Source organism: Phascolarctos cinereus, unplaced genomic scaffold (assembly GCF_003287225.1).
Source record: "Phascolarctos cinereus isolate Bilbo 61053 unplaced genomic scaffold, phaCin_HiC Scaffold_726;HRSCAF=1367, whole genome shotgun sequence".
Lineage (NCBI taxonomy): Eukaryota > Metazoa > Chordata > Mammalia > Diprotodontia > Phascolarctidae > Phascolarctos > Phascolarctos cinereus.
In genome coordinates, this window is record NW_027556098.1 from 330,121,351 (window position 1) to 330,140,416 (window position 19,066).

At 39.7% G+C, this 19,066-nt stretch overlaps 1 protein-coding gene across 1 annotated transcript in view; it reads left to right on the plus strand.

The window, feature by feature from the left end:
• Positions 1–6,999: 6,999 nt before the first annotated feature.
• The window catches only part of CCDC83 (coiled-coil domain containing 83), a 59,528-nt gene continuing 47,461 nt past the window's right edge, over positions 7,000–19,066 (plus strand). The window contains exons 1-2 of the mRNA XM_020993824.2: positions 7,000–7,075; positions 15,730–15,853. Coding sequence (XP_020849483.1) covers positions 15,771–15,853 — 83 coding nt within the window. The 5' untranslated portion in view covers positions 7,000–7,075; positions 15,730–15,770. The remainder of the gene's footprint in view (positions 7,076–15,729; positions 15,854–19,066) is intronic.

Consider the following 19,066-nt stretch of genomic DNA (forward strand, 5'->3'; position numbering starts at 1 on the left):
TCTTCATGAAATGACTGTAATTTTCTTAACTTAATCTTCTGCAGTAGAGAAAACATTTCTTATTTTCTCAAGGAAGCAAATATTTTGTCATGCCATAGGAATGGTAGGGAATGTCAACATATTATTATTATTCTTCCACCCTTTAAAATATGGCTCACTATTTGTGATATTGTAATACTCAGGGCCAAAGATAGTCCATTTTAAAATAATCACGCATTCAGTGTACATTTGTTGCACAAAGCACTGTTTGAGGCATCGACGGGAATAAGAAGATAACGAAGACGGTACTGAATGCCAGGATGATCTTATCACAAAGGCAGAAGAGAACTTTCCGATACTAAGCTTCCTGAGCAGAGGATTGACAAGTTCAGACCTTTGTCTTAAGAAGATAGTTTGGAACCTTGTGTGGAGGGTGGATTAGATTGGGGAAAGTGAAAGAAGGGAGACCAATTAGGACATTGTTACTTAGTTCCAGAAGAAGCAAGGAAGGCCTTGACCAGGGTGATGGATATATGAATGCAGATGGATGGACATGAGAGATATTGTGGAGCTAACATCTACAAATCTTGGCAACTGATTGCATATGGCTTGAAGGAGAGAGAAGAGTCAAGAATGACTCAGAGGTTCCAAATCTGAGTGACTGAATGGATGGCAGCGACCTCAGCAAAAATAGGGAAATTTGCACAGTGGATAGAGCTCTGGCCCTGAAGTCAGGAGGACCTGAGTTCAAATGCGGCCTCAGACCAAACACTTGACACTTCCTAGCTGTGTGACCCTAGGTAGGCCGCTTAACCCCAATTGCCTAAAAAAAAATAGTGAAATTTGGAAATGAAGCTGACTTAGATGCATAGATGATCTGATTCTGTTTGGGGCATATCAGATTTGAGACAGAGATGGACATTATGAGATGTCTACAACTATCAGCTGATGAAGCAGAGCTTAGGAAAGAGACTGGGGTTAGGATACACTGAGAGCTGCCTGTGCAGAGATAATCATTGAACCCACAGGAGTGGAGATCACTAAGGGAAAGAATGTAGAAAGAAGAGCAGAGGGCTCAGTATAGTCTTTGACATTACAAGTATCAAGGAATCTTATATGATTTTAATATATGAATGGGAGAGATACCTTGTCAAACCTTTTCTTCAAAAAAATAAAAGGACAGGGGCAGCTAGGTGATACAGTGGATAGAGCATCGACTCTGGAGTCAGAAGGACCTGAGTTCAAATCTGACCTCAGACACATGATACTTACTAGCTGTGAGACCCTAGGCAAGTCACTTAACTCCAACCGCCTCACAAAAACAACCCCCCAAATAAGTACAGCAAGATACCGTATTTTCTATACTTCTCAGACAGTTATGAAGATGTGTTTTGTTCTAGAACTCCATAGATTCCAAGTTGGGCCAGCACACATAGAACGTGGGAAGGCCCACATTCTATGCCTACCTATATGTTTAAACCAGGGGTGGAGAACCTGCAGCCTCGAGGCCACATGTACCATCTAGGTCCCTGGCTGTGGCCTTCTGACTCTGTCCAAGTTTTACAGAACAAATCCTTTTATTAAGGAGATTTGTTCTATGAAGTTTGGATTCAGTCAAAGGGCCATGCTTGAGGACCTAGAGGGCCACAGGGGCCTTGAGGCTGCAGGTTCCCCACCCCTGGTTCTAAACTGATGTCTAACCACAGCGTGGTGGTGACCTAGTTCTTCAAGGATACGCTAACAAAATGCAGAAAGACTTAGGTGCAGCCTCAGTAAGACGGTCTGCCGTCAGAGGACCAGCCTAGCAGAGCAGAAAAAGGTTCATCATCTGATGATGCATTCTCAATACATCAACCATGACAACCCACGAAACAAAGAAATGTGCAAAATAACCCACTATCTTAAATCAATACTATTACTAGCTAGCTTTTATTTAATGCTTTTCAGTTTACAAAGCACCTTACAAATATCTCATTTTATCCCTGCAACAACCCTGGGAAGTTATCATTATCCTCATCTTACAGGTGAGGACACTGAGGCAGACAGAGATTAAGTAATAATAATAGCAGCTAGTATTTATACAGTGCTTTAAGGACTAAAGAGCACTTTACATATATTATCTCATTATATCCTCACAACAACCCTGAGAGGTAGATGCAACAATGTTTCCCATTTTACAGATGGGGCTATTCAGGCAGACAGAGAATCAGCAAGATACCCACAGTAACACAACTAATAAATGCCTGAGCCCAGATTGCACACAGGTCTTCCTCATCCTAGCATTCCATCCACTGCATTGTCTAGAAGTTTCTTCTTATGCAGAAGTGGTGGCAGGTGGTGAAAAACTGGGCAGACAATGCTGAGAAATCATATTATATTTAGAACATCCAGAAACATTTGCTTAGCTCTTGGTTCTCTAAAAGGTGAGATGCTTGTCCATTGGCCAAAGAGCATACATACTTCTGAGGAACTGAATTCTATCAATTGCAACATTCTCACTATAAATGAACCCAGAAGACAAAAGAAATTCGCAGCTAGTAAAAGATTTGGTTTTATTTTGAGTCCAGAGGCAACAGGGAGCATCATTTCACAAGACATGTGGTCATCTTGAGATAATTATTTGTGGAAAGATCACCATGAAAACAAGTGTGTTAAGAGTGAGGAAGGCAGAGAAATTCTACATGATGTTCAATAAATTAAATTAAATCAAGATATGTTTTCATGTTTGGTGACTTCATTGCAAAGGAGGGCATAGGTGAAGATGGACAAAGACGTGTTGCAAAGCATGCTTACGGAGTAATGTATGAGAGGGGACACAGAGGCTTCTAGGCTATATATTATGACTATACCCTATGAAAATTTGCTTGAAGAAAAGAATAAGGGCATATTGAACATGTTGGGTACTGTACAAGATAAGCCATGAGAGTGTTCATATTTTGATAGGAAATGATGTTAAAGATGATAGAGTCATTCTTGAATCAGCTGTCTGAGTACAACGAGATCACCGACTTGTTAGAACAGAGATCAATGCTCAAATGCTCCAATAAATCTGTGATCTCATTGATTCTGGAGCTCCCCCCAGTGATGCAGATTACTACCCATCCATGCCTCCTCTCCCTATGTGATGCCTGTCCAGGTCTTCACAAGAGTTCAGCTAGGTACTGAAGTGGATAGAATACTAGGCCTGGAGTCAGGATGTCCCGAGTTCAAGTCCAACCTCAGATATTTACTAGCTGTGTAAACTGTGCAAATCAAACAACCTCTGTCTGCTATCTGTTAAGTTTCCTTAACTATAAAATGGGAATAATAATAGTACCTACTTCCCAAAGTTGTTATGAGGATCAAGTGAGGTAATATGTATAAAGTGATCAGCACAGATCCTGGCACAGAATAGTGCTTCCTAATTATTATTTTCCTCCTTCCTAATGAAGAGTAAATAATATGGATCAGCTGTCATGGCGAAGAGATTAAAAAGTTAGAAACTGTATCTATCAGCAAATATTTAACCAATCTCCTTCCAAGTTAGATAAATATGGCAGCTGAGGGTTTCCAGTTTAAAAGCTGATTTGTGAAATCTTATGGAGAAGGATGGTGGAAGCTTGTGAGAAGATTATCATTAAACAGAGATATAGTAGAGGGGGAAAACATGTTTAAAGAAAGCATGGTGAAAGACTTAACTAAATAACATCATCCCAAGGATATTTAAGGACAATAAGCAGATATAAAATGCAAAAAAAAAATCTAAAAAGATTTTATCATAAGCTCCTTTTAACATCAAAAATGGTGGGAGCATTAAGACTCTAAATGTCACAGTCCCAGATATGCTGTGTGAAGAAATGCACTGAAGAAAGAAAAGATTAAAAAAACAGCCAGACTAGAGCAAGTGTGCACAGAAATGGTCCATGTGAAGATGACACAAATTTTGAAAAACAAATAGGTTGATTCTCATCAAAAGGGGAAGATACCAAAGTTGTAGGAAAAACTTGGGCCTTAATATTTCTTTTATAAAAGATGATAAAGAATATTGATAATGACTAACCCATATGCATACTTCTTATTCTCTACAAATTTTTTATTAGGAGAAGTTTACAGGCTCCAGGCTCCTTGATGAAGGCATAAGGGAACAAACAGGATTTCACAAATGATACTCTACACAGTTAATAGCTTTACAATTACATAATTTACTGACAAGTGCCTGAAAATTCAGCACCCTACAATATTTATTATTTTACTATTAGAAAAAAAACTTGATTTGGTTGAGCAAAATACTATTTTAATGGGTCTCCTCCAACGAGGTGCCTTCAATACATATGTCAACATCATATACTTTCTCCCCCCTTCCCCCTCTGCCCCAGGACTAGCTGATCATCCTTCCCTCAATCCCAAAGATGGCAGCAGCCAGAGGCTGAGGAGGAATACTAAGATTTCTTGGATCAAGACAGTAGCAAAAGGATATTGCCCTTTCATTTGTTACCACATGGCCCCCAGAAACACATGACCAAGTGTTGAGATTCCCTATCTCTCAGCCAACTAAACAGGTAAGAGGGCTGGACAATGTGGAATTCCTATAGGGTTTGAGGCCTGAGCCTGCTTAAGAAGGGGAAATTTCTGAATGTTTGATCTTTAATTGCTCCAAGTCTGAGAATTTGGGATCCAATTTTCTAGAGAAAGAAAGAGGTTTCCTTGATTAGTGCCGGGAGAAGCAAAATCAATTACATGGAAAGAAGGAAGGGAGAAAGGGAGGGAGGAATGAAGGAAGGGGGAAAAGGAAGGAGGGAGAAAAGGAGGGAGGGAGGGAGGAAGGAAGAAAAGGAGGTGGGAGGAAGGGAGGAAGGGACACAGTATGGGGCAGCAAAAAAAACCCCAAAACCTAGACTGCTCTTTACTATTATCATGAATTATTTGACATAGGTTTGATGGGAAGTGGGGTACCTCCCTAACAACCCCAAGTTTGTTTTCTTTCCCAGGGAGTATTCAAGCCCTTAATGTTAAGACTGAAAATCTTAAAGTATTATGTAAATACAAGCTAGTAGTAGTAGCAGCAGTAGTAGCAGCAGCATAAGTCTGGAGGCTTGTATGGGTCCTAATGCGATGGAAGAATCACCAAAATATTGAAATGTGTCCTCTCTAGCAATCCTAAATTTGATTTCTTCCCAGGAAAGGCCTTGTCATAAAGCTAGACGCCTAAATGCATATGTTAGATGAAAGTGGGGCTTACCAAAGTCCCACAAAGTGAGATCTTCTCACTATGCGTGGGGTAGTCCCTGTAGCACCCTCAAGTTCATTTCCCTTTGAAAGGCAGTCTGAACTACAAGGCAGTGCTGTAAATATGGAGAACTATTTTGGGACTCAGATTGGGGGGGAGTGACTGCTCCCAAGGTTGAACCTAATCTGTTTAAACCCATAGGCAGCAACAGGCTTTGAAATCAAGCCCTATAGCTTGCTGGGAGTCAAAGATTGCAGAAGCAGACATTTTAAGTGAAAACAGGAGAGAAGTAATACAAAAATAAAGTCATATTTTAAAAATCATCACCAGATTTCTCTGATGGTGAACTGCCCAAGAGAAACACAAGACTCCTCATGATGACCCTTCTCTTCACAAAGCAGGAGCCTGGAAGTTTTGCCAGAGGAGTAGTGACACTGACTTCCCCAGTACAGACACTCCTCTTTATAGAAGCCCTGCTTCTTACCACCCAATGTGGCAATGTGCAAAACTCACAAAGTCAAGGTCAGATGAGGAAACTTAGCAAATGGTTTATATTTGGCCTTGCTGCCTGACCACTAACTGGCAAAAACTCTAAGAAAATACCATGTGAGAGATAAATGATAGGCTGAAAGGAGATTTTTGAGCAGAGGCCCAGGCTCTCGCAAAAAAAAAAAAGCATAAAATTTATAGAATATGATTTTGGAATGAATTGAAAGTACTGGAGAATCACAAAATTACATTTCATTTAACTAAAAGATTCATCTTGATCCTTTACTTTAACTTCTGGTTGTAGGGCTTTTTTTTCTTTCTATTTTATTGAATGATTTTACCCAGTAATTTTCAGTGGTGTGTTGTATAGAATGAATTGTAGGCAATAGGGTGTTGTAATAAAGAGCTCTGGGTTTGAATACCAGCTCTGCTACTTTCTATTTGTACGAAAGGAAGAAAGTCATTCAGTCTTTCTAGGCCTTAGTTTCTTTGTGCACAAATGAGAGGATGGGGCCAGGTAAGAATGGATTTGGAGTCAGAGGACTTGAGCTCTAATCCTGGCTCCCATGTGTAACCCAGCAATTTAACTTCTCTGTTCCCTGAGCTATAAAACAAGAGGGTTGGATTAAATAACCTATATGCTCCCTTCTAGATCGAAATAAATGATCCTTTGGAAAGGAAATAAATAAGGGGGAATGAAAAAGGAAAGAAGGAAAGAAGGAAAGAAAAAAATAAGAGAGAAAGGAAGGAAAGAGGAAATGAGGGAGAAAGGAAGGAAAGAAGGAAGGGAGAGAGGGAAAGAAAGAGGAAATAAGAGAGGAAAGAAAGGAAGGAGAGATTTGGGGGGAGAGAATGAAGGAAGAAAAGAACAGAAGGAGGAAGGAAAGATGGAAGGAAGGAAGGAGGCAAAGGAAGGAGGAATGGAAGGAAGAAAGGAAATTGGAAAGGTAAGTACCCCGGTGAGCAAACAGGTGCAAACAGCCCTGTATTTGGAATCGTCTTCAGTTCGTTCTCATCTCTGTTACTATCTGTGTGACCTTGGGCAAGTTGCTTAACCTTTGAAGGCCTCGGCATCCTCCGTAAAAGGAGGAGACGGCAGGAGTAACGTCTAGGGTCCCTTCCATCTCTGATCTGTACCTTCCTTTGCAAGCAAGATGTTTCTCACATAAACAGGCACAGAACGAGTGTAGATTGTGGGGGACAGAGGCCGGGTCAGGCAGTTCATTACGCCCGGCTCTCAAACCTCAGAGCTGGGCTGGGCTGGAGGAGGTGGGAGAGGTGGGGGGTTGGAGTGTGTAGCGCACGCCAGGACAAAGCTGGGCGTTGCCTTGGTAACCCAGAGCCTCAGTGGACGCCCGAGGGGCTCCCAGAGCCAAGCTGACTGCAGGTGGCGGAGCTCCAGTACGTTACTCATTTCTCCTAGTGATGGAGGAAGGAAACAGTTTCCTAGGGGTATCTGTCTAGGGCCCAGGACAGAGGGGGAACGGCTTGGGGCGGTCTGGAACTAAGAGAGATCGGCACATGCCATGTCAGGGTCCGGCGCCTTTGGGCATGCTCTCTAACCTCTCTGCGCCTCAGTTTCTCTTTTGTAAAATGAGCGGGTTGAATTGAAGGCCCTCGGACGTCTCTTCCGGCTCAAACATTTATTACTTCGTCAGTGATCTCAAGGCCACCGTGAGAGAGAGATGGGCGGTGGATAGGGTGCAGTCACAGGTTCTGATAGGCAGGGATGGGTTCTAGGTGTGTGATGTTGAATCAGTCACTTAGCTCATCCTATCCTCCATTTCCTTATCTGCAAAAGGAGAGAATTGCGTTAAAGGTCTCTAGCGTTCTTTCCCCCCTCCAAATCCTATGAGTATATTTAGAACAAGGCTTTTTAACCTTTTTGAGTCATGGACCCCTTTCGCAGTCTGGTAAAGACTGTGGACCCCTTCTCAGAATATTGAGTTTTAAAAGTTCCTGACTGAAGGAAATGCTACACAGCTGCCTAGCGATTTTCCTAAAACACAGATCTGACCTTTTTTTCCTCTTTCCCTGTCCCTTCCACCCTCATTAAACTCCAGTGATTCCCTTTTATCTCGGTAAACTCCTCTTTTTGGCATTTAAATCTCTTTTACAATCTGACTTCTTCCTATCTACTTATAATTTTTGGCACCTGGATTGAGTCATTTAACCTCTGAAATTCCTCACCTGTAAAAAGAAATGATTGGACTAGATAATCATCTGACGTCCCTTTAAATCTATGATGCTTTAATTCTCTTTCCAATCTTCTGATACATCACTCCTCTTCATACTCTTTGTTCTAGCCCTAGTATTCCTTACACATAACTGCTTTTATCTCTGTGCCTTTGGACCGACTTTCCCGAATGCCTGGAATGCACTCTCTCCTCCAATCTGCCTCTTAGAATCCTTGGCTTCCTTTAAGACTCTCTCCAGTTGTCCTGATGTGTATCTGGCCACTGGACCCTGATGGCTCCAGAGGAGAAAGTGGGGTGGGTGACTTTGCACAGTCCTCCTTCCCTAACTTAAATCCAATTCACTTGCATGTCATGGCATTACCACTCTAATGTCATGGCCCCCTTCAAACTACAGCAACAACCCCCCTCACTGACTACCAAAAGCTTTGCCTGTCCCTGCCCCCTTCTCCAACCCCCAAAGGTTTTCCCTAGTAGTTACCTAGTATTTACTTTATAGATCTCTTTTATATACCTTCTGTCTTTAAGCACTTGAAAATCTATCTTGTGTGGAAGAGGGATAAGATTCATTCTGTTTATTTCTCCCAGAAGACAGATTTAGGAGTAATGAGTAGAGGTTACAAAGAGACAAATTAATGCTTAATGTCAGGAAAAACTTCCTGACAACTAGATCCATTCAAAAGTGGAGGAAAGTCATGTGAAATAATTCTGAAAAAATAATTTGAAGCACGATAGTGGAGCAATGAGGAGTCTGTATTTTATCCTAGAGACAGAGGGAAGCCACAAAAGATTTTGGAGCATGAAGGTGATGTGGTCAGAGCCATGCTTAAGAAGATTATTTTTGCAACTGTAGAGGATGAACTGGGGAGCTGAGAGACAGAAAACAGGGAAAACAACCTATAGCATCTTAAAGTTGTAAGAGATCTTAGAAAGAATCTAGCCTAACTCATACCTAAAAAAGTAGCCTTCTAAAACATAACCACCAAGGGTTCAGCTAGTGTCCCAGTCATGTATCCTCTTAACACACTTTAAGCACTGGAAAACATTATGGCAGCCATGGGGGTCAATATGCATGCCACCTAAGCCTTTATGTAAATAACTTACTCTCCAAAATTACCTTGTATTCATTTTTTATATATTTACATTTGTACATTTTAATTCTCCTGATGAAATGGAATCTCCTTGAGGGCAGGGATCATTCTTTTTTTTTTTTTGTCCAGAAGCTAACACTGTGCTTGGCACAAAGTAAATGCTTGTTGATTGATTCTAGGTGAGAAGGGATGAGAACTTGAACTAGGTTAATGGTTGTGTGAGTAGAGAGAAGAGGACAAATATAAGAAATGTTGTACAGGAAAAATTTATAGGATTGGGTAATTAATTGGATACAGAAGGAGAGGAAGGAGTATTCTGAGATTTCCAGCCTCCTTAGCTGTGAGGATAGTAATGATGTCAACAAAATAAGTAACATTTGGAGGAGTCAAAGATTTGACAGGGAAAATGGTAAGTCCTGTTTTGTCTTGTCTGTGTTTGATTTGAGGTATTGATGAGGTGTCAGTATGGAGAAGTATAGCAGACAGTTGGAGATATAGATTAATAGTTCAAGAGAGAGATCAGGCCTAGCTACATAGATTTGAGAATCATCTGTAAGGAGGTTATAATTCAACCCAAGGGAGTAGATGAGATCATCAAAGTGGAAAGTGTAGAAACTGAAGAGAACCCAGGGAAGAACTTTGGTGTTGACTGGATGGATGATGACCAAGCAAAGGAAACTGAGAAGGAGTAGGGAGACAGGTAGGGGGAGGAACCAGCAGAGAACAGTGCCAAGGAAGACGAAGGAGGTGAGAGCATACAGGACCATGAGAGGTCAAAGATGTCAAATAATGCACCGAGGCCAAACAGGGAGAAGAACTGAGAAAAGGCCATTGGATTTAATGATTAATATGCTGTCGGTAACCTTTGTGCAGAAACTTTGCTTTCACAAGAGACAGACACCCTGATACTATGACACATTTCTTTATAATAATGGTAACAATTGCTGACATTTATATAGGGCCTACCACATGCCAAGCACTTTACAGTTATCTCGTTTGACCCTCACATCAGCCCTGGATGGTAGGTGCTATTATTATCCCCATTTTATAGATGGGGAAACTGAGGCACACAGAGGCTAAGAACTTGCCCAGGGTTGCACATTAGTAAGTATCTGAGGCCACATTTGAACTCAGGTCTTCCTGATTTCAGGCCCAGAACTATAGCTAGCTGCCTAGCACCTAGCTGCCCCTAGACACATTTCATGTACCTAGAAAGGATTTATTACTTCAGAAGTGTCCTTAGCCTTCTCTAAGCCCCTTATGCAGTCACTGAGGAACTTCAGAACTATAGCCATAAGGGGGAATCTAGGTGAGCACAGTGGATAGACCACTGGCCCTAAATTCAGAAGGACATGAGTTCAAATCCAGCTTCAGACACCTGAGCAAGTCACTTAACCCGAAATGTTTAAAAAAAAAACTCTATCCATAAGAAACATTAAACAATTTATTGATAGTTTTTCAGAGTGAAGCAAAATATTGTAGAAATATTAATCAATTAAAAATGACTAACGGAATCAGTATATGTTGTCCTCTTAGAGGTGATCATTATCTTAGAGTGAGAAGCTTATACAGGGTGGCTTCCCACAGTATTCAGAAATGTTATGGATAGAAAAAAAAACTTATTAAATTTTTAACAAGTAAGCAGAGCAAAGATGTTACCAGAGGTTACAAAAAATACTTCATACAGCCCCAGTGAAGGAAAAAAAAAACTATTAAACTTTTAACTAGCAAGCAAAGTTATTAGGATATAACTCACTTCCTGCAAATATTTCTTATAATAGGGAGAGAGTTGTCAACGTGTAGGTTGAACTGGCTGCTAAATATGTGATAAATGAATCCAGTTCAACACCCTTGGGTTTGGCTCCGTGCAGTTAAATAAAAAGGGAAGACCTTGATTAGGAAAAAAATCTTTGCTTCAAATATCTCTGACAAGAGTCTGATATCCAAGATATATAGGGAATTAACACAAATACATAAGACCAAGAGCCCTTCCCCAATTCATGAGTGATCAAAAGATACAATCAATTCTCCAAAGAATTTCAAACTGTTAACGATATATGAAGACATATGCCAGATCACTCATAATAAGAGAATGCAAATTAAAGCAACTCTTGAGGTTTCACCTCTCATGCAGCAAAGATGACAAAGGATAGAAATAGTGTTGGAGGTAGTGCAAGAAGTCAAGGCACACTCATGTACTGTTGTTCCAGTCAGTCTGTGAAAAATTAGAATGATGTAAAAAAAAATGAAAACATCCTTACCCTTTGCTCCAGTTATCCCTCTATTGGATATTTTTCATGGATGTCAGAAAAGTAGCATAATTAAAAATATTATTATATTTGTGGCTCTTATACAAAGAACCAGAAAACAAAGTGCATAGAGAAAAGATGGAAAATTATGGGCAAGACAATAGGGTAATTAGGTAGATTCCAAACTGGTTGAATGGCCACACCTAATAAGCAGTTACTAATGGTTCAAAGTCAATTTGGAAAGAGGTCTCCATTGCTCTAGTGATGTATACTTGCTTTAGGGCTGTTGAACATTCTTATCAATCACTTAAATAACTTGCTTAATTAATGAACAAAAAATAATGTTTACTCTGTGTCAAGCCCTGTGCTGAGTAAGCTCTAGGGATACAAATACAAAATCAAAGCCAGTGCCTGCTCTCAAGAAATTCACAGTCTGATAGAAATAGATAATACATATAGGGGAATGGTAGCCAGGGAGGGATATTTTGGTCTGGAAATTATGTGTTGATGATGTGGAGTACAGATCATTGGAGGTTAAGAGGTTAATGAACTGGGGATCAGAACATTTGAATATACATCAACATGTATGTTTAAAGTATTAAACTCCTTTAGAAGGAGAGGTTCACCTGGAACAGGTAGATGAGTACAACAAGGATCTGGATAGGTTAATATAAATAGAGTGAACCTCAAGGGAGGAGAAATTGTGGAGCAATGGAGACAAAGTGTCTGGAAGTATTTCAGAGTAGCAAGGAGTATGCCTACTCCTCTTCCTGACTCAGTTTGTCACTTTCACATCTCTCGTATTTGTCTCACTCATATCCTTTTAAAAAAGTAATATTTTATTTTTTCCAATTACATGTAAAAACAATTTTTAACATTTGGTTTTTTAAAATTTTGAGTTCCAAATTCTCCCTCTCCCTCTCTCCCATCCCCCTCCTTGAGAGGGCAAGCTAGTTAATATAACTTATATATGTACAGTCATGCAAAACATAGTTCTATATTAGTTACATCATAAAAGAAAACACAGACCAAACCCCCCCTCAAAAAAAAAAGTAAAAAATAGTATGCTTCAATCTGCATTCAGATGCCATCAGTTCTTTCTCTGGAGTTGAATAGAATTTTTCATAATAAGTCGTTTGGAGTTGTCTTGGAGCTTTATATTGCTGAGAATAGCTAAGTCATTCACAGCTGATCATTGTACAAATATTGCTGTTACTGTGTACAGTGTTCTCTTGGTCCTGATCGCTTCATTTTGCATCAATTCATATAAGTCCAGGTTTTTCTAAAAGCATCCTGCTCATCATTCTTATGGCACAGTGGTATTCTATCACCATCATATACCACAACTTGTTCAGCCATTCCTCTGTGGGTGGGTGTCCCCTTAAATTCCAATTCTGTGCCACCACAAAAAGAGCTATAAATATTTTTGTACATCCCTAGAGTTTGTTTTATTTAAAAGCCTAATCTCTCCTTTGAAGAACCCTCCCATTAATTCCCCTTTTTTCTTTCTTCTATTTTCCTGTTTAGTGGGATGTATTTTTACACCCAATTCTCTGTGTGTATGTGTGTGTGTGTGTGTGTGTTCTTCTCTCCTTTGACCAGTTCAGATGAGTGAGGTTCAAGTGCCAACTGCTCCTTCCCATGCCCTCCTCCTTGTTTTTATAGATGTCTACTAACACACCCTACTTCTATGGGATAATTTTCCTTAACTTTCTTTTTCATTCCCCTTCCCCCACTATATTCCTCTTCCTCTCTCTTTCCACTCTTTTCTTGAGATCATCAAGACATTAAAGAAAAACAAGATACTCCCAGGTCTTCTGTCATATTAGACTCCTTCTATAACCCCTGATGATGCTAGGATTCAATGGGGACACATATCATTTAGAACATAAACAGTTTGTCCTAACCTAGTCCTCTATCACTGGTGGTTCGTGTTTACCTTTTTATGTTTCCACTGAACCCTGTGTTTAAACTTCAAGTTTCTACGTAGCTCCGGTGCTTCCATCAGGAATGTTTAGGAGTCCTCTATTTCCTCAATGATTCATTTTTTCCCCTTTAGGATTATATTGTTTTTCTAGGCAGGTTATTCTTGGGTGTTAGTCTGCATGCTTTGCAAACTCCTGAGAGGGATGGGAGAAGATGATCCTTGATCTGCCCTTCTCCCTTTTGACCAGAATAGGATCTGGTCAGTTTTGGAGGGGCAGAGGATTTGGACTTCTTTTTTTTTTTTTGAACCAGGAAAAATTTTGTTAACAACCTACCAATGCCAGGTGTCCATGAGTCAGATTTGGACTTCTTGTGGTATACTAGCAGCTTCCACCAAATAGTAGTGGCTGGCAGGAGTTGTGTGATAAAGGAGTTAAGAGCAAACAGGGCACATTGAGGTGAAAGTAGCTTCAAGACTATACGAAGCCCAGAAGAAAGCAATGTTATGCCAAAAGGGAGTTTCATGAGTATCCAGCTAGGGGGAAAAAACGACTTTCGGTTGCTAGATGCTGTTGAGGCAGCCCTTTACCACATGTGCTCTCTAAGCTGAAACCAGTTGCCTCTAGACAAAGTAGTACTGGTGACAGTGTGTCCTGAGGCCTGGGTGGGGAGGGGAGAGAAGAAAAGGGGAGGAATGTTTCATAACAACGGTTCTTACTGTGCCACAGAGTAAATACTCATTTCTAAAAGCTAATTCAACCTGGCTAACTAATTGATATGAACTGATAAACAACAGGAAGAAGCACACTGGTAGGGGCTCGTGAGCTATAGCATTAGAAAAACACTCCCAATATCTCATCACTAGCCTTGAGTCCTGAGGAAAAATATGCAACTCACCTTCTGTGAACCTGAGCTACCAGGGCACGTGGGGTTGCAAGAGTCGCTCCCGAGCGTATACACTTATATTTACATGCAGGGAGTGATTGACAGAAATCTCATAGTTTGAGGAAAATGATTCTCTACAGGGGACAAAAGAAGTGACAATTGTTTTGTTGAAGCAGACCATTAGGTGAACTTTTACCTTATCCTAAGCTCGGTGACTGTTTTGGTATAATGTGAAATATTCCTTGTTCAAGAATCTTAGATGATTCTTGTAGGATATTATGACTTCAAAATAAGTCATGTTAGATCAGAAATGGGCGTGACAAAGTTCATTTTGGATGTTTCTCTAAGTAGAAAAATGCTTAAATTTAGAGTATTAAAAAACTAATAAAACTTATTTATTATCAAACTTGTTCCTACAATATACAGAGTATAGAATTTTTTTTCTATAGCTTCTATTAGAGAAAGGGCTTACTTCCTCTTGGTATTTTGAAACTGGCACTGATCACTACCATCCATGTTATCTGAGAAGAGGAAGATGTGTATAGAAAGCTAATGGATGCTTATCAAAAATGGTTGTTTGGGGCAGCTAGGTGATACAGTGGATAGAGCATCAGCCCTAGAATTAGGAGGATCCGAGTTCAAATGTGGCCTCGGACACAGTAAATACTAGCTGTATAACCCTGAACAAGTCACTTAACCCAGATTGCCTAAAAAAAAAAAAGCAGTTATTATTTATTAGGATAACAACTAGAATGTGATAATACTTTAAAGTGTATAATGTGATCTGGATACCTTATCCCATTTGATACTTTAAACAAATCCCTCTGGGGTAGATTCTATAGGTATTATTTTCCCCATTTTGCAAATAAAGAAACAGGCTCAGAAATGTCATGACTTGCCCACTGGTTGATCACTCAATCAGTGAAAATCAAAGGTGAAATTCAATCCCAGGTCTCTTCTCACTCGTATAGTCAAGTGCTGTTTTTACTACATCACAATGACACAAAATCTGTAGAATTAGCACATTTACAGATAGACCTGTAACTGTGATTCTCAATCTTTTTGGTCTCAGAATTCCTTAGTATTCTCCTAAAAATTATTGAGGATTCCACAAGAGCTTTTGTTTATGTGGAATATATATACTGATGTTTGCCATGTTAAAAATTAAAGCTAATACAATTTTACATTATTCATTTAAAATAATAATAAATATATTATATATTTGCATAAATAACATTGTTATGAAAATAAGTACATTTTCTATAACAAAAAATTTAATGAGAAGAGTGGCGTTTTTTTATATATTTTTTTAAATCTCTTGAATGTCTGCATTAAAAGAAGAGCTGCTGAACTATTGTAAATGCTTCTTCTGCTTTCCATCTATTGCAATCTGTTGTTTTGGTGGAAATATATGAAGAAAATCTGGACTCACATAGATGAGTAGTTGGAAAAGGAAGGAGTACTTCTAATAGGCAAATCTGGATTCTCCTAAATATGTAGAGAGAAAATAGAGGAATACTCTAATAGGCAAATAATGCTTTAGTATAATTATGAACCTAGTTTTGACCTAACAGACTCCCTGAAAGGGACTCAGGAACCCCCAGGGTTCTGTAGGCCACATTTTGAGAACCACTGGTTTACAAGAATGAAGAACATAGTCAATTATATAAAATAATTGTTATTTGCTTTACCAATTTTTTTCCTATTAGCTGTATTTCTTGGTAGTTGGAATATCAGTATAATTTGAAGTATGGGGAAAAAGAAGAAAAAAGAGATCCAAGATGGACCATCACAAGCTAAGACTCCTGTCAGCGAAGCACTACTAGAATATTAGTAAGTTTAAATTTTGACTTGAAATTGTTTCTCATTGTAATTCGGGGGGTTTTTTTGGTCTTTTTTTCCCCAGAGATAATTGGGGTTAAGTGACTTGTCCAGGGTCACACGGTTACTAATTGTCTGAGGCTGGATTTGTACTCATGTCCTCCTGACTCCAGGACTGGTGCTCTATTCACTGCATCACCTAGTTGCCCGATTTTTTTTAACCAATCATTTTAGGACCCATGGACAAGATAAATGGTATCTCAGGTTTCCTGATTCTGTTCTCTTTGTACAAGACAAACCCCTATAAAATTGAGAGGTTTTTTTTTTTAGTTTGTAGGCAATTGGGGTTAAGTGACTTGCACAGGGTCACACAGCTAGTAAGTGTCAAGTGTTTGGTCTGAGGCCAAACTTAGGTCCTCCTGACTTCAGGGCTGGTGCTCTATCCACTGTGCCACCTAGCTGCCCCAAGAGTCCTGGATTGTGGCTTTTTTTTTTTTGCTTTTTGGTGAGGCAATCAGGGTTAAGTGACTTGCCCAGGGTCACACAGCTAGTAAGAGTCAAGTATCTGAGGCCAGACTTGAACTCGGGTCCTCCTGATTCCAGAGCCAGTGCTCTATGCACTGTACCACCTGGTTGCCCAGGCCATCTAGCTGCCCAGGAGAGGACTTTTAAAAATAAATTAACATGGCCCTCCTTATTTCAGTATTTCAAGAATCCTAGGTTTTCCTGGCATGGTTATTGCCTTCACCAAAGCAAATTCTAATTCCTTTGAGAGAGAAAGAGAGAGAGAGAGAGAGAGAGAGAGAGAGAGAGAGAGAGAGAGAGAGAGAGAATTTTTTTTGTCTTTTGAGGAGAATCTACGTACTTTGTGAAATGAAATACCACAGTTTAGATGATAACAGGCATTTGAGAGTGAATATTATCTCCATATAACTACTATAGTAACTAAATACAAAATATGCTTAGCGTCAGCATCTGTTAGATATGCTATGTTAGGAGGCAGCTAGATGGCACAGCAGATAGAGTACTGGGCAAAGTCAGAAACACATAAGCTCAGCCTCAGACACTTACTAGCTGTGTGTCCCTGGGCAAGTCACTTAACCCTTGTTTGCTTCAGGTTTCTCATCTGTAAAATGGGGATAGTAATAGCAGCTACCTCCCAGGGTTCTTGTGAAGCTCAAATGAAATGATAATTGCAAAGTGCTTAGATAGTGCCTGGTACATAGTAGGCCCTATATAGATGTTAGCTGTTACTACTGCTGTTATGCTGTCTCTGTGTAGCATTTGAATCAGCTGGATGGTCAGTCCATCTCAGAACCATTTCAGGGATCAGGTATCTTGAGAAATTGCCACTAGATGGTATTCTTTTTATTAGTAGTCTAGGTGTCATTAGAAAAGTAGGATATAGAATATTTAGGTATTATTTCACAAACTCTAAAAAGACAAACTCTTCACTCATCAATCAAAATATTAAATTATAATAAATGAGAAGACATGTCATAGAACTGGATGTATTTCTTAGTAGATACAGAGAAACTGCTAGTTTTCCCAACAGAATTAAATATAATTCAACACATGTATAAAATGCCTTATATTTATTCATTCAACAAGAATTTAGTAAGTTTTACCTACTACGTATCAGGTGCTGTGCTAATCCCTGGGGACAGAAAGACAAAGATGAAACAGTCCCTTCCCTTAAAAAGTTTATATTCTATTGGGGTTTTGAGAAGAAACAGCACATGGCTGTTGTGCTTTGTTCTTGAAGAGGACCAAAATACACCACCATGTTGGAGTCAAGGTACAGTATGTCTGACTGTGGCTGAGAACATCAGTACAAGCTCAGAAGGCTCTACCACAAGTCAGGCACAAATAGTCCCTATAGAGACAGCATATACCTAGAAAATTAGACACAAAGTATTTGCAAAGCAATTATTCTGTGCAAGGCTCTGTAGTAGGCACTGAAGATAAAACGGCAGATATAACTAACTGATGGCCCCAATATCCCCAAGAATCTGAATTTAACTGATTGGGTTTGGTTCTGGGTCTTGACAGGAAGAAAATTGTTTTCTCTCTCTGGCTTATTAAGTCCACTTGGACCAGCACCAGGAAAATCTCCTTAGTTCTCAGAACGTTGCTCATATCTAGAGTTTCCCAAATGTGGACGAAAGGATTCCTCAGCTCCCTTACAAGCACCCAAAGTACCAAATGCTTAACAGGTACAATCTTCATCTCATCCCATAGAAAACGCATAAGACACAAAAGACTCAGAGAATAATAGTGTTATCAGCTCCCTCACCCTGGAAAGGAAACTGAATTTGAGGATGCAATTGGGCCAACATCTTGACATTCCTATGAAATAGTTCTCTTCTCAAAGGGGCATACATAATCCCTTGTAGACTCATAGTGCCACCCTGTGGTTTAGACTCCCTTAGGAAGGGAACATATTTTGGGGTCTATGGAACAAGCAATCTATTTCTAATCAGACTGGCCCTGTCCTCATAATTTGCTTTCCAAGTAGAATGCTGCATGTAACGATATGGCTTATCCTCTTCTTTCTCCAAGAGGCCACCGTGTCAGTAAATTTCTTTATAGAAAGTCTGATTCTAAACTCTTGAACTTGGAATTGCCCACAAGCCATTGCCCAGAAAAATCTTTCTCTGATCTCTCCAAAATTACCAACAATCCATTAATTTACCTATCTGATAATCTTTCCTCAGTTGTAATCTTTCTTGACCTCTCTGGTGCATTTGACACTGCTGCACACCCTTTTGTCCTCAGATAGTCTCTCTCCTCTGGGTTTTTGTGACATGACAATCTCCTAGTTTTTGTCCTGTCTCTCTGACCACTCCTCAGTCACCTTTGCTGGCATGTTATCCATGTAAAGCCCCTTAACTATAGATATTCCTAAGGTTCAGTCTTAGGTCTTTTTTTCTTCCCTGTCTATATTTTTCTCTCTCGACAATCTCATCAGCTCCAATGGGTTTAATTATCATCTTTTGAAAAGTCAGATCCAGTTCATCTCTGTCCTAGCTATAGCTCTACATAAACTGACTGTTTATTGAACATTTCAAACTTGACGTCCCAGAGGTATTTCAAAATCAATATGTCTAAAACTCATTCCCCAATTGTACCCCTCTTCCAAACTTCCCAGTTTCTATCAGACACCACCTCTTCCAGTTATTCTCAATTCCTCATTCTCTTTCATCCAACATATCCTATCAGTGG